The sequence below is a fragment of the Notolepis coatsorum genome (genome assembly GCF_963971535.1).
Source record: "Notolepis coatsorum genome assembly, chromosome: 16".
Classification (NCBI taxonomy): domain Eukaryota; kingdom Metazoa; phylum Chordata; class Actinopteri; order Aulopiformes; family Paralepididae; genus Notolepis; species Notolepis coatsorum.
Window position 1 is genome coordinate 3,028,600 of NC_140180.1, and position 25,005 is coordinate 3,053,604.

The 25,005-nt window shown below is 47.9% G+C and overlaps 1 protein-coding gene across 1 annotated transcript in view; it reads right to left on the bottom strand.

The window, feature by feature from the left end:
* The window catches only part of slc9a6a (solute carrier family 9 member A6a), a gene marked incomplete at both ends in the record, with an annotated part of 52,589 nt that overhangs the window by 12,399 nt on the left and 15,185 nt on the right, over positions 1-25,005 (bottom strand). The window contains 8 exon segments of the mRNA XM_084331368.1: positions 2,389-2,502; positions 5,842-5,930; positions 8,403-8,499; positions 9,126-9,276; positions 12,673-12,778; positions 19,722-19,834; positions 20,524-20,600; positions 24,059-24,136. Coding sequence (XP_084187494.1) covers positions 2,389-2,502; positions 5,842-5,930; positions 8,403-8,499; positions 9,126-9,276; positions 12,673-12,778; positions 19,722-19,834; positions 20,524-20,600; positions 24,059-24,136 — 825 coding nt within the window.

Sequence of the window (25,005 nt, forward strand, 5' to 3'; positions counted from 1 at the left end):
AAAATAATTGACCTTCACTGACGTTTAAAACACCTCGCCGAGGCGGCTCGGTATTTTAAACTCTGTGTCGGTCAATTATTTTGCGACAATGACCTCGTAGCTATACATTATCCCTTACTTAATTACCTGAAATTATTCCATTTTTTGGGGGGGGGGGGGGGGAACCCTGCATATATCGGTATCGGTTGATATCGGTATCGGAAATTAAGAGTTGGACAATATCGGTATAGGTAAAAAAGCCAATATCGAGCATCCCTAATTATCACTATAATATTTACTTACTGTGTATAATACTAGTTGTTAGTATGTTAATGCTACACGTCTGACAATATCACAATTGTATGTTTTATATCATATCCATAATCATTTTCATAAATATTGTGTGCCATGCCTTTTTAGTCGACATGCGCTGCTGTGTCTGTGATGCTAAAGAGAGAACCGTCTCTCTCCCAAAGTTTAACAGTCTGTTGAGTTTCAGTTATGGTTAAAGGTTAAAGGTCATGCCGTGGCCAAGGAGCGGGGGTTGAGGCAGTACAGGGCGACCACTATCTTGGTAACCATCTGGCGGCCTGCTTTCTTATCTTAAGTGCCCAAAGAAGTTAAACATTTTGTTGACTCATGCATTCATGAACATAATGACTTTGTTGTTCCCGCTCTTTTCTTTGTGTGAAAGAGAATATTAAGCTCTGCTGGGCTGTTGACTCTCATTTCTCTCTCACTTCACCTCTTAACACGCTGCTAATTTTCTCGCTCATTCTCCCTTTAAGCTCTAGGCCTGATTTCTATAGAACTAACAATGTTTTGACTACATTTACATTTAGTTTTTTTTAGCTGAATGCTTTTATCCAAAGCACACACATCCACACGTACACACTCACTTTAAACAAACACTCACCATAGCACCCACTTTACTCACTTTAGACACTTTAACACACTTTATATTTAGTAGTAATTGTATATATGTATATTGACTGAACACTTTTTGTTTACGTACTTTTGACTTTCTATTTTATACTTTTTATCTATTTCTTTTTATCTAGCACACTCCCAGGAGCTCATACAGAAAAAAGCATTTCATGGAAAAGTATTGTGTATTTTACCATGACGACTAATAAAGCAACTTGAAACTTGAACTAGGTATCGGGTCACCAGCAGAAGAGACCGAGTAGCAGAGACGTTTGACGAGGGGACTGGGTTTCTTCACCGAGCGTTCATCCTCATCTTGTGTTTTATTATAATTATTATAATAATTCTTTGCTAAGTAAATTGAAGAGCAAAGTGTCTTTCAAGTACCACCTAAGGGCATGCGTCCACCTACAGCACATTTCCAGGTGAAAAACGCTGGCGGAGCGCTGGTAGTGCTGGGATGAAGCGCTTGCGGCGAGAAAACCCCCCCGCAGCGCGCGGCGCCTTTTGTAGCTATGGCAACGAGCGGTCACTCACCAACCTACCTGATGACAGAGAGGAAGAAATCTAGCGACGGCCATCTTGTATCACTGTTAAACACTTTTTAGCGTATTTTACTGCCGCGGTTTTGCACATATAGCATATTTTAATACACTTTATTGTATATTAATTATATAGTTATTGCCTGACACCACAGTTCGCCCTTTGCTTTTTATTCGCGTATTTGTGTAGTTATTAGTGTATTTGTCGCTTTGTCGCGAATCGCAATGACCACCAACCAGCAGACGCTTGCCCTCATAGTTCTCCTGGCCCGTCTCTTGTGGGCAGGCAGGCGGGCAACTCCGGTGTCGGGTTACAATGTGCCACGAGCGCCACGGTGAATACGATTGGCTGTGATTGGTTGTCTGAAAAGGCGCTCGGCTCATCGCTCTGAAAAGTTCAGAAGTTTTCAACTTTAAACGCTGGGCGCGGCCGCGCTAAAAAAACTGAAAAGGCGCTGAAAAAAGAAGCCGACTGCATCGCATTTCCTATAGGCGGCAGCATGCGGCCGCATACGCTCCCTCCCCATTGGGAACGATTGAAAAAAGACGCTTGCGCCCATAAAAATTCGGTAAATGGACGCGGGCCCCTAAGAACGCACTACTTAAATAATGTGAGCAAATACTGTTCCCGTTTGAGAGTGGAAATACCTACTGTAGGAATGTAATAATGAAATATGTACTCATGAATGTAATAACCCTTTTCTGAAAATATTCCGATGGTTATAAAGATGTCTACAACGTTTTACTGTTTTTAGATTATCATTGTTAATTAAGTGAATTGTGATTGTCATTATGTATCTCATGTATTGTTATGTTTTGTGTTGTCTTTCTGTGTGGACCCCCAGGAAGACTAGCTCGCCACTTAGGTGGCAGCTAATGGTGATCCTTTTAAACAATAAACAATAAAACTATGGTGGCAAGTATTCTGTGCAAAGGATACGAAAGCCCCGACGATGAACATGGGGTTGAAGATGTGGCTCTGGAAGGTGAACAGCGTCAGGCCCATGTAGGAGAAGATGAAGTTCTCCGCCAGGAAGTTGAGCAGCTCAAACAACTGCAAGACAACAACACACACAAACATCCTGGTTGAGTTCACTGCAGTCCTAGTTCACTAGTGCTTAGACCTCTACACTACCCAGCCACCTCTAGTGCTTAGACCTCTACACTACCCAGCCACCTCTAGTGCTTAGACCTCTACACTACCCAGCCACTCCTAGTGCTTAGACCTCTACACTACCCAGCCACTCCTAGTGCTTAGACCTCTACACTACCCAGCCACTCCTAGTGCTTAGACCTCTACACTACCCAGCCACCTCTAGTGCTTAGACCTCTACACTACCCAGCCACTCTAGTGCTTAGACCTCTACACTACCCAGCCACTCCTAGTGCTTAGACCTCTACACTACCCAGCCACCTCTAGTGCTTAGACCTCTACACTACCCAGCCACTCCTAGTGCTTAGACCTCTACACTACCCAGCCACTCTAGTGCTTAGACCTCTACACTACCCAGCCACTCCTAGTGCTTAGACCTCTACACTACCCAGCCACTCCTAGTGCTTAGACCTCTACACTACCCAGCCACTCTAGTGCTTAGACCTCTACACTACCCAGCCACCTCTAGTGCTTAGACCTCTACACTACCCAGCCACTCCTAGTGCTTAGACCTCTACACTACCCAGCCACTCCTAGTGCTTAGACCTCTACACTACCCAGCCACTCTAGTGCTTAGACCTCTACACTACCCAGCCACTCCTAGTGCTTAGACCTCTACACTACCCAGCCACCTCTAGTGCTTAGACCTCTACACAGGGATTAAAGCAAAAAAAAATCTCCTGACTGAAATTTTTTTCAGGCCAAGTCATATTCTTATTTTAACCTCCACTGTATTTCTTTTTAATAGCGTTGGCGTTTTAAGGGAGCCTACTTGTTTCGGTTTCGTCGATAATCCAATGTACAGTTACCCCCCACCCCGCCTACCCAACCCTTCCCTCCCCAACCACCTCCAATGTACAGTCCCCCCCCCCCTCCACCCAACCTCCTCCAATGTACAGTTTCTTCGTCAAATGTATATGCTCTCTTTTTTAGACTCTTATTGTATCACAAACAATACTGTATTTGTAAATCTGGTACGTCATAAATGTATAGATGTAGCAGTATTATCTATCTGTATGTCATGTATGTCATATATGTTATGATGAATTGAAAATGGGGGACCCTGATGTAAACAAGAGGAAAGTCTTTCTCTGGTCTGCAACCCCTTGACAATTGTGTGTATTGAGCTGTACTGTATTGTACCCATTCTGCAATCTGTTATAACAATCAATCAATATTTAACCGATTGCAGAATGGGTACAATACAGTATGGCTCAATACACACAATTGTTAAGGGGATGCAGACCAGAGAAAGACGTTTGTCTTGTTTACATCATCAGGGTCCCCCATTTTCAATTCATAGTGACATTTATGACATGCATGACATTGACATCATGACATTTATGGCATAGGGACATACTACAGGTATATAGTACTGTTACATTTGTGACATATACGATATGCAAATATACAGTAATGTTACCCATAGATCCTGACAGAGATTATACATATGATGGGGAGGAGACTGTACATTAGGAGGGGGTGGGTGGGTGGGTGAAAATATACAGTACCGTTACCCATAGATCCTAAGAGAGATTATATGCATATGATGGGGAGGAGACTGTACATTAGGAGGGGGTGGTGGGAGAGAAATATACATACGGTGGGGAGAGAATATATACAGTGGGGAGGAGACTGTCTATAGATACACCTGTGTGATGTTGCTACGGAGTTAAGCTAATAAACGTATACTCACAACCACAGTAGGGGACTCACATATTGTACTGTGAAGTAACACGACAATGACAAACGTGTTGTTCTGTTTTTCTTTTTGACATCGTTGCGGCACACGGAACAAGTTAACTCACCACTACAGCCCCCAGTAGCGCTGCCTAGCCAGTCTCTTCAAATGTCCTCTCCTCTCGAAACTTTTTGTTAGGTGGTCCCGCTGATCCTTTTCATCTGAGAAACCCGCGGTGGGTTCTCTTTTTAGTGGCCGGCTTACTCCTTCCATTTAACCGACGCTATTAAGCTAACGTTAGCTAATCGGTATATAGCAGCGAGCCGAGTGCAAGCAGCGTGGTGGCTGTGACGTTGGTAAACAAGCAGTTGACGCGTGAGGCTGCAAAAAAGGCGACTCGTAAAACCAAAACACACCGCAGTTTTTAATTATTTTACATGACTATTTTGTTACCCTGCCATGTGGCGGACAAACTTCTCAGACCTCGCAATTGTCACTCGCCCAATAGCCTGCAGCTGCAACCGCGGAGCGAGCCTCCGGAGTGAGCAGCGTAATCCTGTCTCTCGAGTCGCTGAGTGATGATGACTGCTTGGCGCGATAGGGAAAAAAAGCCCTTTTCCATATTTGGCGCCTCTGATTGGCTCAATTTTGTTTCAATCTGTATGCATCTACAAATCATATTATACCAGGTAGCCAATTCCGTCAGACTGCGAATCAAATGGACGGATCTCCCCAATCAAATTGACGGAAATCCGTCTGGAGACGGAATGCTTTAATGCATGCCTCTACACTACCCAGCCACTCCTAGTGCTTAGACCTCTACACTACCCAGCCACTCTAGTGCTTAGACCTCTACACTACCCAGCCACTCCTAGTGCTTAGACCTCTACACTACCCAGCCACTCCTAGTGCTTAGACCTCTACGCTACCCAGCCTACCACGTTAGTTTTCTTTAAAGCATTGGTCTTAGTAGCGCGGCTGGGTGGCGTAGCGGAGATTGCACTCGTGACCAATGCAAGAGACTCCGGTATCGAATCCCAGTCTCAGCATTGCCTTCGGCTTGGGCCGGCCGTCGTACTAAGTGCTCATTTGGCAGAGTCAGCGGGTGGAAGTCGATAGGTGGTGGGGATTGGACGTTGTGGACAGCGACCCCTACAGGTCGGTTGGGAGACGCCTGCACAGCAGAGACAAAAAGTGGCGAGGGTAGTGTGAGCCTCCCACGCGTTACACCTCGCCGAATGAGAGTCCGTGCTGGCAGGCGAAAAGATGTGACAGGCTGCCTCCTCGTGTACCGGAGGGAACACGTGATGCAAGGCTTCTATCCTCACTACAACCGACCAGTGGGGGGCATAGTCGAGTAACGTTCAAGACAGGGGAGGGGAGAATTGGATGCACGAAAATTGGGATGGGAGAAAAATAAGGAGAAAAAGTGTATATAAAAAAAAAAAGCATTGGTCTTAGGTTAAGGGTCAACGTGAAGCGTGTTTGGTATCATAAGGAAGTCTGTGACCCCAGCGGTGGGTCTCTGCCCTGCGGTTCTGCTGCGGTCCTGCTCTGACCTGTTTGGTCCGGTCCTGCGACTCCGGAGACAGGTTGTTGAAGGTGTAGTGGGCCTGGGTGATCCCACAGAACAGCACCGCCACCACGCCTGCAGGGACAGATTCAGATGACTTTATTCACCGTATTGTTGTTATATACAAAATGGAACGTGATTCGACATTACAGTGCAGGACAGAGAGACAGGAGACAGAGAGACAGGAGACAGAGAGACAGGAGACAGAGAGACAGGAGACAGAGAGACAGAGGGACAGAGAGACAGGAGACAGAGGGACAGAGAGACAGAGAGACAGAGAGACAGAGAGACAGAGAGACAGGAGACAGAGGGACAGAGAGACAGAGAGACAGAGAGACAGAGAGACAGAGGGACAGAGAGACAGGAGACAGAGAGACAGAGGGACAGAGAGACAGGAGACAGAGGGACAGAGAGACAGAGGGACAGAGAGACAGAGAGACAGAGAGACAGAGGGACAGAGAGACGGAGAGACAGAGACGGAGGGACAGGAAACAGAGAGACAGAGAGACAGAGAGACAGAGATACAGAGGGACAGAGAGACAGAGAGACAGGAGACAGAGAGACAGGAGACAGGAGACAGAGAGACAGAGAGACAGAGAGACAGAGAGACGGAGGGACAGGAAACAGAGAGACAGAGAGACAGAGAGACAGGAGACAGAGAGACAGCGAGACAGAGAGACAGAGAGGCAGAGAGACAGGAGACAGAGAGACAGAGAGACAGGAGACAGAGGGACAGAGAGACAGAGAGACAGAGAGACAGAGGGACAGAGAGACAGAGATACAGAGGGACAGAGAGACAGAGAGACAGAGAGACAGAGGGACAGAGAGACAGGAGACAGAGAGACAGGAGACAGAGAGACAGGAGACAGAGAGACAGAGAGACAGAGAGACAGAGAGACAGAGAGACAGGAGACAGAGAGACAGGAGACAGAGAGACAGAGAGACAGAGAGACAGAGAGACAGGAGACAGAGAGACAGAGAGACAGGAGACAGAGAGACAGAGAGACAGGAGACAGAGAGACAGAGAGACAGAGAGACAGGAGACAGAGAGACAGCGAGACAGAGAGACAGAGAGGCAGAGAGACAGGAGACAGAGAGACAGGAGACAGAGGGACAGAGAGACAGAGAGACGGAGGGACAGGAAACAGAGAGACAGAGAGACAGAGAGACAGGAGACAGAGAGACAGCGAGACAGAGAGACAGAGAGGCAGAGAGACAGGAGACAGAGAGACAGAGAGACAGGAGACAGAGGGACAGAGAGACAGAGAGACAGAGAGACAGAGGGACAGAGAGACAGAGAGACAGAGGGACAGAGAGACAGAGAGACAGGAGACAGAGAGACAGAGAGACAGGAGACAGAGAGACAGAGAGACAGGAGACAGAGAGACAGGAGACAGAGAGACAGAGAGACAGGAGACAGAGAGACAGAGAGACAGGAGACAGAGAGACAGAGAGACAGAGAGACAGAGAGACAGAGAGACAGAGAGACAGAGAGGATAGATATGTTATCAGCATGGCGCTTCAGATACCAGCCCCTAAGTACTCTTTAACCCTTTCACTACCACACTACAGAAGGTTAACCCTTTCGCTACCACACTACAGAAGGTTACCCCTTTCACTACCACACTACAGACGGTTAACCCTTTCGCTACCACAGTACAGAAGGTTAACCTTTCACTACCACACTACAGAAGGTTAACCCTTTCGCTACCACACTACAGAAGGTTACCCCTTTCACTACCACACTACAGACGGTTAACCCTTTCGCTACCACAGTACAGAAGGTTAACCCTTTCACTACCACACTACAGAAGGTTAACCCTTTCACTACCACCTTTCACTACCACACTACAGAAGGTTACCCCTTTCACTACCACACTACAGAAGGTTAACCCTTTCGCTACCACACTACAGAAGGTTACCCCTTTCACTACCACACTACAGACGGTTACCCCTTTCACTACCACACTACAGACGGTTACCCCTTTCACTACCACACTACAGGTTAACCCTTTCACTACCACTACAGAAGGTTAACCTTTCACTACCACACTACAGAATGTTAACCCTTTCACTACCACACTACAGAAGGTTATAACTCCAGCCAGCAGGAAGGTGTTTAAGACTAAGGCTGTGTTTACCTGTGAAGCCGCATGCCTCGGCCAGCAGGAAGGTGTTTAAGACTAAGGCTGTGTTTACCTGTGAAGCCGCATGCCTCGGCCAGCAGGAAGGTGTTTAAGACTAAGGCTGTGTTTACCTGTGAAGCCGCATGCCTCGGCCAGCAGGAAGGTGTTTAAGACTAAGGCTGTGTTTACCTGTGAAGCCGCATGCCTCGGCCAGCAGGAAGGTGTTTAAGACTAAGGCTGTGTTTACCTGTGAAGCCGCAGGCCTCGGCCAGCAGGAAGGTGTTTAAGACTAAGGCTGTGTTTACCTGTGAAGCCGCATGCCTCGGCCAGCAGGAAGGTGTTTAAGACTAAGGCTGTGTTTACCTGTGAAGCCGCAGGCCTCGGCCAGCAGGAAGGTGTTTAAGACTAAGGCTGTGTTTACCTGTGAAGCCGCATGCCTCGGCCAGCAGGAAGGTGCTCCAGGACATGAGGAAGAAGAGAGCCGTCTCCAGGAGAGGGAAGTCCCGCAGCTTAGTGAACTTGGTGACGTGGAGACGACAGTAAAGGAGTCCAACAACAACCACACTCAGTGTGCAGAACCCTCACTAGTTGTTACAGAGGGACACCGCTTCCACTGCCATAAAAACAAACAGAATAAGGTATTTTAAAAGGAACTGTAAGTGGTAGAGATGTCCGATATTATCGGCCTACTGATATTATCGGCCGATATTGGCATTAAAATGTAATATCGGAAATTATCGGTATTCAAATCATTTTAATTTTTTTTACATTTATTTAACCTTTATTTACCCAGGCACGCAAGTAAGAACAAATTCTTATTTTATTTATTGTCAAAAGTATGCATAATGTTGTGTTAATTCCACGACAAGAGATATGTAATGTTAATTACCTTAAATTATTCCGTTTTTGGGGGGGGGGGGAACCCCGCATATATCGGTATCGGTTGATATCGGTATCGGAAATTAAGAGTTGGACAATATCGGTATATCTGTAAAAAAGCCAACATGGAACATCCCTAGTTGTCTCTGTGTGTACACTCGACGTGGCTGTGGATGAGGGAACCCTTTAGTCGCCTGTCAAGTTTAAAATAAGGTGTGAAATTAAATTTAATTTAATTAAATGTGCTGAGTTGGACGTGTCTGACAGAGAAGCAGGATATGAGCGCCGTCATGACGCCGGTGGCCACGCCCAGCACGAAGGAGCCACTGAACACGCCCAGGAAGACACCCAGGGACTTCAGCAGAGCCGTGACCTCGAAGGTGTGGCCGTCCACCGGCTGGTAGGCCATGATGGAGCTGGGGGGGCACACCACACATATACACACAATACACAACATACAATACATATACACACCACAACACATACACACAATACATACACAACACAACCAGACAACACACATACACATATACACACATACAATACATATACACACAACACAACCAGACAACATACATACACAACACACAACACATATACACACATACACAACACAACCACACAACACACAACACATACACACAATACATACACAACACAACCACACAACACAACCACACAACACACACATACAATACATATACACACAACACATACACACAACACACAACACATATACACACATACACACAACACATACACACATACACACAACACAACCACACAACACAACACACAACCACACATACACACAACACACAACACATACACAACACATACACAACACACACACAACACATACACACATACACACAATACATACACACAACACAACACACAACACAACACACAACCACACAACACACAACACATACACAACACATACACAACACACACACAACACATACACACATACACACAATACATACACACAACACACAACACAACACACAACCACACATACACACAACACACAACACATACACAACACATACACAACACACACACAACACATACACACATACATACACACAACACATACACACACATACCACATACACACAACACACAACACATACACAACACATACACACACATACCACATACACACAACACACAACACATACACACAACACACAACACATACACAACACATACACACACATACCACATACACACAACACATACACACAACACACAACACATATACACACATACCACATACACACAACACATACCACACAACACACAACCACACAACAGGACCAAACACATACCACACAACACACAACCACACAAGACACAACCACACAAGACACAACATACAAACACATGCCACACAACACACAACCACACGGTTAGTAAGGAACAGCTAAGGAACAAAATGTCGCAGGCGGAAGAAAACCTCGTAACTCCAAAAACCCAACTTTTCAGGAGATGAAAAAAACGAACACAGATTTGAGGGCGAATAGAGTTACGACAAGGTTTAGACAGATGATCGGTTTAATGCTTTCCCATTGTGTAGACTTTGTAAAACCACACACACATACAGTAATGGGGGATGATCTACTGAGTTGATCAAAAAGATTTAATTAAATGGAGTTACGAGGTTTTCTTCTGCCAGCGACGAAAAGCAACTTTGCCTACAAAGTGACTGTAAAGTGACTGTAAAGTGACTGTAAAGTGACTGAAAAGTGACTGTAAAGTGAGTGTAAAGTGACTGTAAAGTGACTGTAAAGTGACTGTAAAGTGACTGTAAAGTGAATGTAAAGTGACTGTAAAGTGACTGTAAAGTGACTGTAAAGTGACTGAAAAGTGAGTGTAAAGTGAGTGTAAAGTGACTGTAAAGTGACTGTAAAGTGAGTGTAAAGTGAATGTAAAGTGAGTGTAAAGTAAATGTAAAGTGACTGTAAAGTGAGTGCAAAGTGACTGTAAAGTGAGTGTAAAGTGAATGTAAAGTGACTGTAAAGTGAGTGTAAAGTGAGTGTAAAGTGAATGTAAAGTGAGTGTAAAGTGACTGTAAAGTGAGTGTAAAGTGAGTGTAAAGTGAGTGTAAAGTGAATGTAAAGTGACTGTAAAGTGAGTGTAAAGTGAGTGTAAAGTGAGTGTAAAGTGACTGTAAAGTGACTGTAAAGTGAATGTAAAGTGACTGTAAAGTGACTGTAAAGTGACTGTAAAGTGAGTGTAAAGTGAGTGTAAAGTGACTGTAAAGTGAGTGTAAAAAGAATGTAAAGTGACTGTAAAGTGAGTGTAAAGTGACTGTAAAGTGAATGTAAAGTGACTGTAAAGTGACTGTAAAGTGACTGTAAAGTGACTGTAAAGTGACTGTAAAGTGAATGTAAAGTGACTGTAAAGTGAATGTAAAGTGAGTGTAAAGTGACTGTAAAGTGAGTGTAAAGTGAATGTAAAGTGACTGTAAAGTGAATGTAAAGTGAGTGTAAAGTGAATGTAAAGTGAGTGTAAAGTGAATGTAAAGTGAATGTAAAGTGACTGTAAAGTGAGTGTAAAGTGACTGTAAAGTGAGTGTAAAGTGAATGTAAAGTGACTGTAAAGTGAGTGTGAATCAAAACAAAAAAAGGACAGAGATCCATTCACGTAATTATTATGGAATTTAGTTTAAAGGGAGCATACTATATTACAGGCTATCTGCAGGTTTCAACAAGTTAAATTTAAGACTTTTTACGACATTTCTGAGGACAGAGAGACAGCTGTGTGTGTGTGTGAGGCCAGAGTGACTTATGAGGACAGACAGCTGTGTGTGTGTGTGTGAGGCCAGAGTGACTTATGAGGACAGACAGCTGTGTGTGTGTGTGAGGCCAGAGTGACTTATGAGGACAGACAGCTGTGTGTGTGAGGCCAGAGTGACTTATGAGGACAGACAGCTGTGTGTGTGTGTGTGTGTGTGTGTGCGTGTGTGAGGCCAGACTGACTTATGAGGACAGAGACAGACAGCTGTGTGTGTGTGTGTGAGGTCAGAGTGACTTATGAGGACAGATAGCTGTGTGTGTGTGTGTGAGGTCAGAGTGACTTATGAGGACAGAGACAGACAGCTGTGTGTGATGTAAGGCTGTTTCCCCGAAGCCTGTTTTTGGGATTCGAACTTCGTCAGGGTTTTTCGAACGGACGTTCGAACCTTCGTTTTTAATAATAAAAATAATAAATTCAAAATATATATTTTTTTTATAAATATCCTCAAACTAAATCCTCAATTTGAATAAAGTGATGACTCTGATTAAATTAATATTTTTTTTTTTATTAAATCAACTTTCTTTAATGAATATAACTCATGAGTTTTTAATACTATAATATTAGTGTGTAGCCTAATCTTTATCTGCAACTGTGAAGAAAAACCCCATTGGTTTAAACAGAATGAATAGACGCATAAAAGAAAAATATATAAAAAAAAATTAAATTCGAATGTTGATTTAGAATTCGAATGCCAACAGAACGAACGAACGTTCGAACGTTTGGCCTCAGCCCTGGTGTGATGTGATGAGGTCAGGGGTCAGAGGGACTTACGAGGACAGACAGCTGTGTGTGTGATGTGATGAGGTCAGGGGTCAGAGGGACTTACGAGGACAGACAGCTGTGTGTGTGATGTGATGAGGTCAGGGGTCAGAGGGACTTACGAGGACAGACAGCTGTGTGTGTGTGATGTGATGAGGTCAGGGGTCAGAGGTCAGAGGGACTTACGAGGACAGACAGCTGTGTGTGTGTGATGAGGTCAGGGGTCAGAGGTCAGAGGGACTTACGAGGACAGCACCACGGCCACGGCGTCGTTCAGGACGCTCTCCCCGAACAGCAGGGCGTACAGGTCCACGTCCACGTGCAGCTCGTTGAAGATGGCCAAGACCGTCACTGCAACAGAGGTCAGAGGTCAACACAGGTCAGAGGTCAACACATAACCAGGGGTCAACATAACCAGGGGTCAACATAACCAGAGGTCAACATAATAAATATAATCAGAGGTCAACATAATAGTGTTGAGTCCACTAGAGTCCACTAGAGTCCACTAGAGTCCACTAGAGTCCACTAGAGTCTACTAGAGTCCACTAGAGTCCACTAGAGTCCGCTAGAGTCCACTAGAGTCTGCTACGGTAGAGTCCACTAGAGTCCACTAGAGTCCACTAGAGTCCACTCGAGTCCACTAGAGTCCACTAGAGTCTGCTACGGTAGAGTCCACTAGAGTCCACTAGAGTCCACTAGAGTCCACTAGAGTCTGCTACGGTAGAGTCCACTAGAGTCCACTAGAGTCCACTAGAGTCTGCTAAGGTAGAGTCCACTAGAGTCCACTAGAGTCCACTAGAGTCTGCTACGGTAGAGTCCACTAGAGTCCACTAGAGTCCACTAGAGTCCACTAGAGTCTGCTACGGTAGAGTCCACTAGAGTCCACTAGAGTCTGCTACGGTAGAGTCCACTAGAGTCCACTAGAGTCCACTAGAGTCCACTAGAGTCCGCTAGAGTCCGCTAGAGTCTGCTACGGTAGAGTCCACTAGAGTCCACTAGAGTCTGCTACGGTAGAGTCCACTAGAGTCCACTAGAGTCCACTAGAGTCTGCTACGGTAGAGTCCACTAGAGTCCACTAGAGTCCACTAGAGTCTGCTACGGTAGAGTCCACTAGAGTCCACTAGAGTCCACTAGAGTCTGCTACGGTAGAGTCCACTAGAGTCCGCTAGAGTCCACTAGAGTCCACTAGAGTCCACTAGAGTCTGCTACGGTAGAGTCCACTAGAGTCCACTAGAGTCTGCTACGGTAGAGTCCACTAGAGTCCGCTAGAGTCCACTAGAGTCCACTAGAGTCCGCTAGAGTCTGCTACGGTAGAGTCCACTAGAGTCCACTAGAGTCCACTAGAGTCCACTAGAGTCTGCTAGAGTCTGCTACGGTAGAGTCCACTAGAGTCCACTAGAGTCCACTAGAGTCCACTAGAGTCCGCTAGAGTCTGCTACGGTAGAGTCCACTAGAGTCCACTAGAGTCCACTAGAGTCCACTAGAGTCCACTAGAGTCCACTAGAGTCCGCTAGAGTCTGCTACGGTAGAGTCCACTAGAGTCCACTAGAGTCCACTAGAGTCCACTCGAGTCCACTAGAGTCCACTAGAGTCTGCTACGGTAGAGTCCACTAGAGTCCACTAGAGTCCACTAGAGTCTGCTACGGTAGAGTCCACTAGAGTCCACTAGAGTCCACTAGAGTCTGCTACGGTAGAGTCCACTAGAGTCTGCTACGGTAGAGTCCACTAGAGTCCACTAGTCCACTAGAGTCCACTAGAGTCTGCTACGGTAGAGTCCACTAGAGTCCACTAGAGTCCACTAGAGTCTGCTACGGTAGAGTCCACTAGAGTCCACTAGAGTCCACTAGAGTCTGCTAGAGTCTGCTAGAGTCCACTAGAGTCTGCTAGAGTCTGCTACGGTAGAGTCCACTAGAGTCCACTAGAGTCCACTAGAGTCTGCTAGAGTCCACTAGAGTCCGCTAGAGTCTGCTAGAGTCCACTAGAGTCCACTAGAGTCTGCTACGGTTGAGTCCACTAGAGTCCACTAGAGTCCACTAGAGTCTGCTAGAGTCCACTAGAGTCCGCTAGAGTCTGCTAGAGTCCACTAGAGTCCACTAGAGTCCACTAGTCCGCTAGAGTCTGCTAGAGTCCACTAGAGTCCACTAGAGTCCACTAGAGTCTGCTAAGGTTGAGTCCACTAGAGTCCACTAGAGTCCACTAGAGTCTGCTAAGGTTGAGTCCACTAGAGTCCACTAGAGTCTGCTAAGGTTGAGTCCACTAGAGTCTGCTAGAGTCCACTAGAGTCCACTAGAGTCTGCTAGAGTCCACTAGAGTCCGCTAGAGTCTGCTAGAGTCCACTAGAGTCCACTAGAGTCCACTAGAGTCCACTAGAGTCTGCTAGAGTCCACTAGAGTCCGCTAGAGTCCGCTATAGTCCACTAGAGTCCACTAGAGTCCACTAGAGTCCGCTAGTCTGCTAGAGTCCACTAGAGTCCACTAGAGTCCACTAGAGTCCACTAGAGTCCGCTAGAGTCCGCTAGAGTCTGCTAGAGTCCACTAGAGTCCACTAGAGTCCACTAGAGTCCGCTAGAGTCCACTAGAGTCTGCTAGAGTCCACTAGAGTCCACTAGAGTCCAATAGAGTCTGCTACGGTAGAGTCCGCTAGAGTCCACTAGAGTCCACTAGAGTCCGCTAGAGTCCACTAGAGTCCACTAGAGTCCACTAGAGTCTGCTACGGTAGAGTCCACTAGAGTCTGCTAGAGTCCACTAGAGTCTGCTAGAGTCCACTAGAGTCCACTAGAGTCCGCTAGAGTCCACTAGAGTCCACTAGAGTCCACTAGAGTCTGCTAGAGTCCACTAGAGTCTGCTAGAGTCCACTAGAGTCCACTAGAGTCTGCTAGAGTCCACTAGAGTCCACTAGAGTCCACTAGAGTCTGCTAGAGTCCACTAGAGTCTGCTAGAGTCCGCTAGAGTCTGCTAGAGTCCACTAGAGTCCACTAGAGTCCGCTAGAGTCTGCTAGAGTCTGCTAGAGTCCACTAGAGTCTGCTAGAGTCCACTAGAGTCCACTAGAGTCTGCTAGAGTCCACTAGAGTCCACTAGAGTCCGCTAGAGTCTGCTAGAGTCCGCTAGTCTGCTAGAGTCCACTAGAGTCCACTAGAGTCCGCTAGAGTCTGCTAGAGTCCACTAGAGTCCACTAGAGTCCACTAGAGTCTGCTAGAGTCCACTAGAGTCCGCTAGAGTCTGCTAGAGTCCACTAGAGTCCACTAGAGTCCACTAGAGTCTGCTAAGGTTGAGTCCACTAGAGTCCGCTAGAGTCAGCTAGAGTCAGCTAGAGTCCGCTAGAGTCCACTAGAGTCCGCTAGAGTCCACTAGAGTCCGCTAGAGTCTGCTACGGTAGAGTCCACTAGAGTCCACTAGAGTCCACTAGAGTCCGCTAGAGTCCACTAGAGTCTGCTAGAGTCCACTAGAGTCCGCTAGAGTCTGCTATAGTCCACTAGAGTCCGCTAGAGTCCGCTAGAGTCCACTAGAGTCCACTAGAGTCCGCTAGAGTCCACTAGAGTCCACTAGAGTCCGCTCCGCTAGAGTCCGCTAGAGTCCACTAGAGTCCACTAGAGTCCACTAGAGTCCACTCGAGTCCACTCGAGTCCGCTAAAGTCCGCTAGAGTCCACTAGAGTCCGCTCGAGTCCACTAGAGTCCGCTCGAGTCCGCTCGAGTCCGCTAGAGTCCGCTAGAGTCCGCTAGAGTTTGCTAGAGTCCGCTAGAGTCCACTAGAGTCCGCTAGAGTCCGCTAGAGTCTGCTAGAGTCCACTAGAGTCCACTAGAGTCCACTAGAGTCTGCTAGAGTCCGCTAGAGTCCGCTAGAGTCCGCTAGAGTCCACTAGAGTCCACTAGAGTCTGCTAGAGTCTGCTACGGTAGAGTCCGCTAGAGTCCACTAGAGTCTGCTAGAGTCCACTAGAGTCTGCTAGAGTCCACTAGAGTCCGCTAGAGTCCACTAGAGTCTGCTAGAGTCCGCTAGAGTCCGCTAGAGTCCACTAGAGTCCACTAGAGTCTGCTAGAGTCTGCTACGGTAGAGTCCGCTAGAGTCCACTAGAGTCTGCTAGAGTCCACTAGAGTCTGCTAGAGTCCACTAGAGTCCGCTAGAGTCCACTAGAGTCTGCTAGAGTCCGCTAGAGTCCGCTAGAGTCCACTAGAGTCCACTAGAGTCTGCTAGAGTCTGCTACGGTAGAGTCCGCTAGAGTCCACTAGAGTCTGCTAGAGTCCACTAGAGTCTGCTAGAGTCCACTAGAGTCCGCTAGAGTCCACTAGAGTCTGCTAGAGTCCACTAGAGTCCACTAGAGTCTGCTAGAGTCTGCTAGAGTCTGCTACGGTAGAGTCCACTAGAGTCCACTAGAGTCCGCTAGAGTCCACTAGAGTCTGCTAGAGTCCACTAGAGTCTGCTAGAGTCTGCTAGAGTCCACTAGAGTCTGCTAGAGTCTGCTAGAGTCTGCTAGAGTCCACTAGAGTCCACTAGAGTCCACTAGAGTCTGCTAGAGTCCACTAGAGTCTGCTAGAGTCTGCTAGAGTCTGCTACGGTAGAGTCCACTAGAGTCCGCTAGAGTCTGCTAGAGTCCGCTAGAGTCCACTAGAGTCCGCTAGAGTCTGCTAGAGTCCGCTAGAGTCCGCTAGAGTCCACTAGAGTCCACTAGAGTCTGCTAGAGTCTACTAGAGTCCACTAGAGTCTGCTAGAGTCCACTAGAGTCCACTAGAGTCCACTAGAGTCTGCTAGAGTCCGCTAGAGTCTGCTACGGTAGAGTCCACTAGAGTCCACTAGAGTCTGCTACGGTAGAGTCCACTAGAGTCCACTAGAGTCCACTAGAGTCTGCTAGAGTCCACTAGAGTCTGCTAAGGTAGAGTCCACTAGAGTCTGCTAAGGTAGAGTCCACTAGAGTCCACTAGAGTCCACTAGAGTCTGCTAAGGTAGAGTCCACTAGAGTCCACTAGAGTCCACTAGAGTCTGCTAAGGTAGAGTCCACTAGAGTCCACTAGAGTCCACTAGAGTCTGCTAAGGTAGAGTCCACTAGAGTCCACTAGAGTCCACTAGAGTCTGCTAGAGTCCACTAGAGTCCACTAGAGTCCACTAGAGTCTGCTAGAGTCCACTAGAGTCCACTAGAGTCCGCTAGAGTCCACTAGAGTCCACTAGAGTCTGCTAAGGTAGAGTCCACTAGAGTCTGCTAAGGTAGAGTCCACTAGAGTCCACTAGAGTCCACTAGAGTCTGCTAAGGTAGAGTCCACTAGAGTCCACTAGAGTCCACTAGAGTCCACTAGAGTCCACTAGAGTCTGCTAGAGTCCGCTAGAGTCCACTAGAGTCCACTAGAGTCTGCTAGAGTCCACTAGAGTCCACTAGAGTCTGCTACGGTAGAGTCCACTAGAGTCCACTAGAGTCCACTAGAGTCTGCTAGAGTCCACTAGAGTCCACTAGAGTCTGCTACGGTAGAGTCCACTAGAGTCCACTAGAGTCCACTAGAGTCTGCTAGAGTCCATGAAGGACGCTACGGTTGGATCCGCTGGTACCAATTTTAAATAAACGTGGCCATCATCAGCCTGATATAACCCCTAATCGTTACAGTATGATCATCATTCTGCCGCACACTGAAATAACCTCCATGATGCAACAACAACACGACGTTTGGATCAATAACGCCGGCGCTCCGGAGGAGAGTGAGGTCTGAAGGCCAACAACCAGCAGCAGCAGCAGCAACACTCACCGGGGTCAGTAGAGGAGACTCACCGGGGTCAGTAGCAGAGACTCACCAGGGTCAGTAGAGGAGACTCACCTGGGTCAGTAGCAGAGAGACTCACCAGGGTCAGTAGTGGAGACTCACCAGGGTCAGTAGCAGAGACTCACCAGGGTCAGTAGTGGAGACTCACCAGGGTCAGTAGCAGAGACTCACCGGGGTCAGTAGCAGAGACTCACCAGGGTCAGTAGTGGAGACTCACCAGGGTCAGTAGCAGCAGAGACTCACCGGGGTCAGTAGCAGAGACTCACCAGGGTCAGTAGCAGAGACTCACCTGGGTCAGTAGCAGAGAGACTCACCAGGGTCAGTAGTGGAGACTCACCAGGGTCAGTAGCAGAGACTCACCAGGGTCAGTAGTGGAGACTCACCAGGGTCAGTAGCAGAGACTCACCGGGGTCAGTAGCAGAGACTCACCAGGGTCAGTAGTGGAGACTCACCAGGGTCAGTAGCAGCAGAGACTCACCGGGGTCAGTAGCAGAGACTCACCAGGGTCAGTAGCAGAGACTCACCAGGGTCAGTAGCAGAGACTCACCAGGGTCAGTAGAGGAGACTCACCGGGGTCAGTAGCAGAGACTCACCGGGGTCAGTAGCGGAGACTCACCGGGGTCAGTAGTAGAGACTCAGACTCACCGGGGTCAGTAGCAGAGAGACTCACCAGGGTCAGTAGTAGAGACTCACCAGGGTCAGTAGCGGAGACTCACCAGGGTCAGTAGCAGAGACTCACCAGGGTCAGTAGAGGAGACTCACCAGGGTCAGTAGTAGAGACTCACCAGGGTCAGTAGCAGAGACTCACCAGGGTCAGTAGCAGAGACTCACCAGGGTCAGTAGCAGAGACTCACCGGGGTCAGTAGCAGAGACTCACCAGGGTCAGTAGCAGAGACTCACCGGGGTCAGTAGAGGAGACTCACCTGGGTCAGTAGCAGAGACTCACCAGGGTCAGTAGCAGAGACTCACCAGGGTCAGTAGCAGAGACTCACCAGGGTCAGTAGCAGAGACTAACCAGGGTCAGTAGCAGAGACTCACCGGGGTCAGTAGAGGAGACTCACCAGGGTCAGTAGTAGAGACTCACCGGGGTCAGTAGTAGAGACTCACCAGGGTCAGTAGTAGAGACTCACCGGGGTCAGTAGCAGAGACTCACCAGGGTCAGTAGTAGAGACTCACCAGGGTCAGTAGTAGAGAGACTCACCAGGGTCAGTAGCAGAGAGACTCACCAGGGTCAGTAGTAGAGACTCACCAGGGTCAGTAGCAGAGACTCACCAGGGTCAGTAGCAGAGACTCACCAGGGTCAGTAGTAGAGACTCACCGGGGTCAGTAGCAGAGAGACTCACCAGGGTCAGTAGTAGAGACTCACCAGGGTCAGTAGCGGAGACTCACCGGGGTCAGTAGCAGAGACTCACCAGGGTCAGTAGCAGAGACTCACCAGGGTCAGTAGTAGAGACTCACCGGGGTCAGTAGCAGAGAGACTCACCAGGGTCAGTAGTAGAGACTCACCAGGGTCAGTAGCAGAGACTCACCAGGGTCAGTAGCAGAGACTCACCAGGGTCAGTAGCGGAGACGATGGCACCAAAGAACAGGCAGTCGGTGAAGAAGAAGTCGCCTCCCAGCTGCCCCAGCTGCTTCATCAGCACCACGCAGGCGTACATCAGGAGCCTGAGGGGGGGGGAGAGGGGGGGGCACCGCGGGGCACATTACATATCATCATGTATTCCAAAAATAATATTCCAATTGTTTGATCGCCATCTGGTACATCCAATGTCCATTTGGTCGACGGCATAATCCACCACAACATATGGATCGGGGATATTTGACACGCTTCAATGGAACCGGCAGAACGGCTGCCCTCGCCCGACAAGGAAACATGAAACCGGAGACGTTTGTCCGTCCCACAGGCGAAGATAGAAGGGTACAAAGGGTGCTCGATACGGCCGTCTAGCGGGATGCGGCCGGTATTGCCGTTTGGCGACCTCAGACTCATTCCCTATGCAACACAGAGGTCCGTGGATGAATAATGAATACGAATATCGAAATAAAAGGAATAAACGACCAAAACCCGAGAAATCTCCGGTCTTGGCGCCCAACGCATGGCGAGTTAACCCGGGATATCTCGGGTCTGGCGCCGAATGTGTTAATGTAAAAAAAAAATTATAATAATAATAATATTTGATCAAAAGAAAAACACAATTCACACAATTCGAATATCAATTTTTACAATCGAATGTATGTTTTTTTTTTAACAATTCGATTATAAATTCGAATGTAGAATATATTCGTCGACAGCCCTAGTGCACAGTAACACAGCTCACTTAGTTAATAATAGATCCCGGCAGGCCGTCTCTTACCCAATGATGAAGCACGACACCACGGTGCCCATGAAGGCGAAGGCCAGGATGGAACCCATGTTTCTGAAGAAATGCCTCTGAAAGATAGAATTGTCAAAATTGTATCCAATTATTATTGACATACTTGTGGATGACGGACTGAAATGACTCCTAACTTGGGAGTCGGATCAGACAGGATTTAACCCTTTCGCTGCCGCACTACCAAAATGGTTTTAACCCTTTCTTTCACTGCGACGATACGGAAGGTTAACCCTTTCACTGCCACACGACAAAGGGTTAACCCTTTCACTACCACACTAGCCGGTCTCTGTAGTGTGATAGTAAAGGGTTAACCTTCTGCTGTAGTGTGGTAGTGAAAGGGGAGTGATGCCAATTTTCAATATTGACTGAAAAGATTACCTGAAAAACCTTGCTGTTTTCCAGACGACCGCCTCGTCAGAGGGTCCACACACGGATGTTAAAAATAGCTCTCCTTTCCAATTGACCTTCTCACCTTGATCATCCAATCACCACTGTTGCCGGGCTTAGCCTAAAAAACCATGGTACAGGGGGCGCGGCGTCACAATGACAACGTGAGAGCGCCACCATCTGTTAATAAAAAGATTTGCAGTGAAAGCTTGGGGTCCAGCTTATATACCGTATACACTGTACTTAAATAAATAACTTATTTGGAACTTTTGTTTGCTATTTTATTGAAATTGTGTTTTTAAGTGGCCTTTCTTTGTTGCTAAATGTCTTTCTTTATTGCTAATCTTTTTGCCCCCCTCCAGACCACCCCCTAGTTGAGCCACAGCCCCCCTCAGGACCACCCCCTAGTTGAGACTCAGCCCCCGTCAGGACCACCCTCTAGTTGAGACTCAGCCCCCCTCAGGACCACCCCCTAGTTGAGGCACAGCCCCCCTCAGGACCACCCCCTAGTTGAGCCACAGCACCCCTCAGGACCACCCCCTAGTTGAGACTCAGCCCCCCTCAGGACCACCCCCTAGTTGAGGCACAGCCCCCCTCCAGACCACCCGCTAGTTGAGGCACAGCCCCCCTCAGGACCACCCCCTAGTTGAGACTCAGCCCCCCTCATGACCACCCCCTAGTTGAGGCACAGCCCCCCGTCAGGACCACCCCCTAGTTGAGACTCAGCCCCCGTCAGGACCACCCCCTAGTTGAGACTCAGCCCCCCTCAGGACCACCCCCTAGTTGAGACTCAGCCCCCGTCAGGACCACCCCCTAGTTGAGGCGCAGCCCCTCAGGACCACCCCCTAGTTGAGACACAGTCCCCGTCAGGACCACCCCCTAGTTGAGGCACAGCCCCCCTCAGGACCACCCCCTAGTTGAGACTCAGCCCCCCTCAGGACCACCCCCTAGTTGAGACTCAGCCCCCCTCAGGACCACCCCCTAGTTGAGCCACAGCCCCCGTCAGGACCACCCCCTAGTTGAGACACAGCCCCCGTCAGGACCACCCCCTAGTTGAGGCACAGCCCCCGTCAGGACCACCCCCTAGTTGAGACACAGCCCCCCTCCAGACCACCCCCTAGTTGAGGCACAGCCCCCCTCCAGACCACCCCCTAGTTGAGGCACAGCCCCCCTCAGGACCACCCCCTAGTTGAGGCACAGCCCCCCTCAGGACCACCCCCTAGTTGAGGCACAGCCCCCCCTCCAGACCACCCCCTAGTTGAGGCACAGCCCCCCTCCAGACCACCCCCTAGTTGAGGCACAGCCCCCCTCAGGACCACCCCCTAGTTGAGGCACAGCCCCCCCTCCAGACCACCCCCTAGTTGAGGCACAGCCCCCCCTCCAGACCACCCCCTAGTTGAGGCACAGCCCCCCCTCCAGACCACCCCCTAGTTGAGGCACAGCCCCCCTCAGTACCACCCCCTAGTTGAGGCACAGCCCCCCCTCCAGACCACCCCCTAGTTGAGGCACAGCCCCCCTCAGGACCACCCCCTAGTTGAGGCACAGCCCCCGTCAGGACCACCCCCTAGTTGAGGCACAGCCCCCGTCAGGACCACCCCCTAGTTGAGGCACAGCCCCCCTCAGTACCACCCTCCTGAGGGAAGCGTTGTGATTGGAGGATGGCGAAAAGAAGGCAGGGCTTGATGTGCTGCAGGAGGGACTGTGTGTGTAGCAGGGCTGACCCCGATTAGTCGAATGCAAAAAAAATAAAAAGAATAATAATTATAAATATAATAATATTTTTTTATTTCTTTTATCATTCTTTCCAAAAGAAAAGAGGCCTAGAAGCGTGGCTAACGCTCATGTCACGCATACCAGAGGCTAACTGCCTAAGAAAACAGGCACAGAGGCACTGAAAGAGGATTTCACCCGTCTAATGAACACACTAGACTAGACACATATCAAGATGTATCCATCAGTGGACCAATTGCATGCTTTCGCAGAGGACAACAAGCCTTCAGTCGACTCCTTCAGACATTAACACATTGGGCGCCGGGGGTTGTGCCCATCATTGTACCCAGTCTGCCACCGTTGAAAGCCTATGGAGATGTTTACCTTCTTTGCAGGGCTATAACTTTTTAAATTGTATTGCTATATTGACATTACTATGGCCCATTCAACATCGATTATCTATCGTTCAGGATGTGGGAACGTTATATTTTTTCATTCATACATTGTTGTGTTAATACCGTCTAGAATATAAGTATGTTTTTAAGCTTTTCTGCTGTAATTCCAAAAACGCTAGTTATAGGCCCTGACGCATATGATAGATTATCGATTGGCGTTTCTTTCCTATACACGCTATATTAAAAAATGCAAATGTATATGATCGGTATACATTATGCTTCATCATGCGTGAAGGAAAGGGGGGGGGGGGGTCGTTTATAATTCCTTGATCGTCAGTAACGGCTTTATTTAGTATGGGTTGATATGTTGAGCAGGTGGTTTGCAGTGAAATGAATAAACAATCGGGCTGAAAATAACGTTAGTGTCCTCTTACCGTTCGCCGATGAGACTGGAGGAAAAAGATCCCAATTATTTGACGTCGATCTCCTACATCCATTTCCCGTTTGTATGGCGCAATAAACGCCGAAATCATATCGATTATTGCGTTTCGAAAGCGATCCCAATGCACTCGAGTGTTTGTCTGGATCCACGTAACAAGATATGACTGCCGGAGGGATTTCCTCGACGCACCGATCGCCACTTCCGGTTTTGGCGAGAGTGGAACTCGCCCGACCATCCACCAGGCGGCGGTATTGAGGCGTTGCAATCTCATACAGGGTGCCGCTGCAGTCCGGAGGGAGGCTGGATGAATTATGAATGCCATGGCGAAAACAATTTATATTGGTCCCAAAAACGAACGCCGTTGTTGGCGTTCAACGCATGGCGGGCAATAGCGACTTACGCCGTTTTTGGCGACCAATGTGTTAAGCACCCCCCACAGCCCAAATGGAATGATACAAAAAATAAATAAATAATTAACCTTTTTTTGACTAATAGTCGACTATCGGCACATTTTGGCGACTACAAGTCGACTATACAGATCCTTAGTCGGGGACAGCCCTAGTGTGTATTAATACTGTACCCTTTTCAGGCTGTAGCCGGCGTGGAAGATGATGGGAGGTAGGAGGATGTTGAAGAACACTTCCGGGTCAAAGGTCACCTAGGTCACACAGAGGAAACAATGCTATATCATTGTGCTAGATGATCACAGGGACAAGCACAGAGCATCTGCTTTCAAAGTGGCATCCAAGATAAGATATTCCTTTATTGATCCCCCTTGATGAAATTTGGGTGTTATAGCAGCATGGGGGACGGGGACGGGGGGGGGGGTACAGGTATGGGCAGGGTAATAGTAGAAAGACATAAATATAGGCAATAAGATGATATCTGACTATTCAAATATGAGAGAAAATAAACAGTGTAAACAAAGATGCAGATGAGGGTCTGTGTGCCCTGGTTATATTGCTGCAAGGCTATTAATAAAATAATAATAATTCTTCTATGCCATTTGCAACCAATGAATGTATTTAGATCATTGCAAAAGGCAAATTCAGGACAGAGTGAGGCAACTGTCAAACCAATAACACAAGCTCCAAGAGCTTTCAAACTTGACATGCTAGCAGTCAGACAGTTGCTTAACCCAATAGAACAACCTGGATGTGAATATCTTTATGCATGTAGGAGATATATACCTATGTACACATACTTATTATTATTATTATTATTATTATTATTATTATTATTATTATTATTATTATTATTATTATTATTATTATTATTATTATTATTATTATTATTATTATTATCACTTTGGGTGCCGGAAAACGCTTAAACACGTCATTCCCGGCCATGCTCAAGTTGCCGAAGACGCTTTACAGCGTCTTTAATATCAATATTTCAAAAATCTGGGATCGGATTCATATTTCCCCTCCGCTGGCCTGAGATCCACCAGGAGGACCCACTGAGCTCTCTGGCGGTTCAGGAGCGCCATCTGGTGGCCGATCGGCGCAATCGCTTAACAGGAAGTGC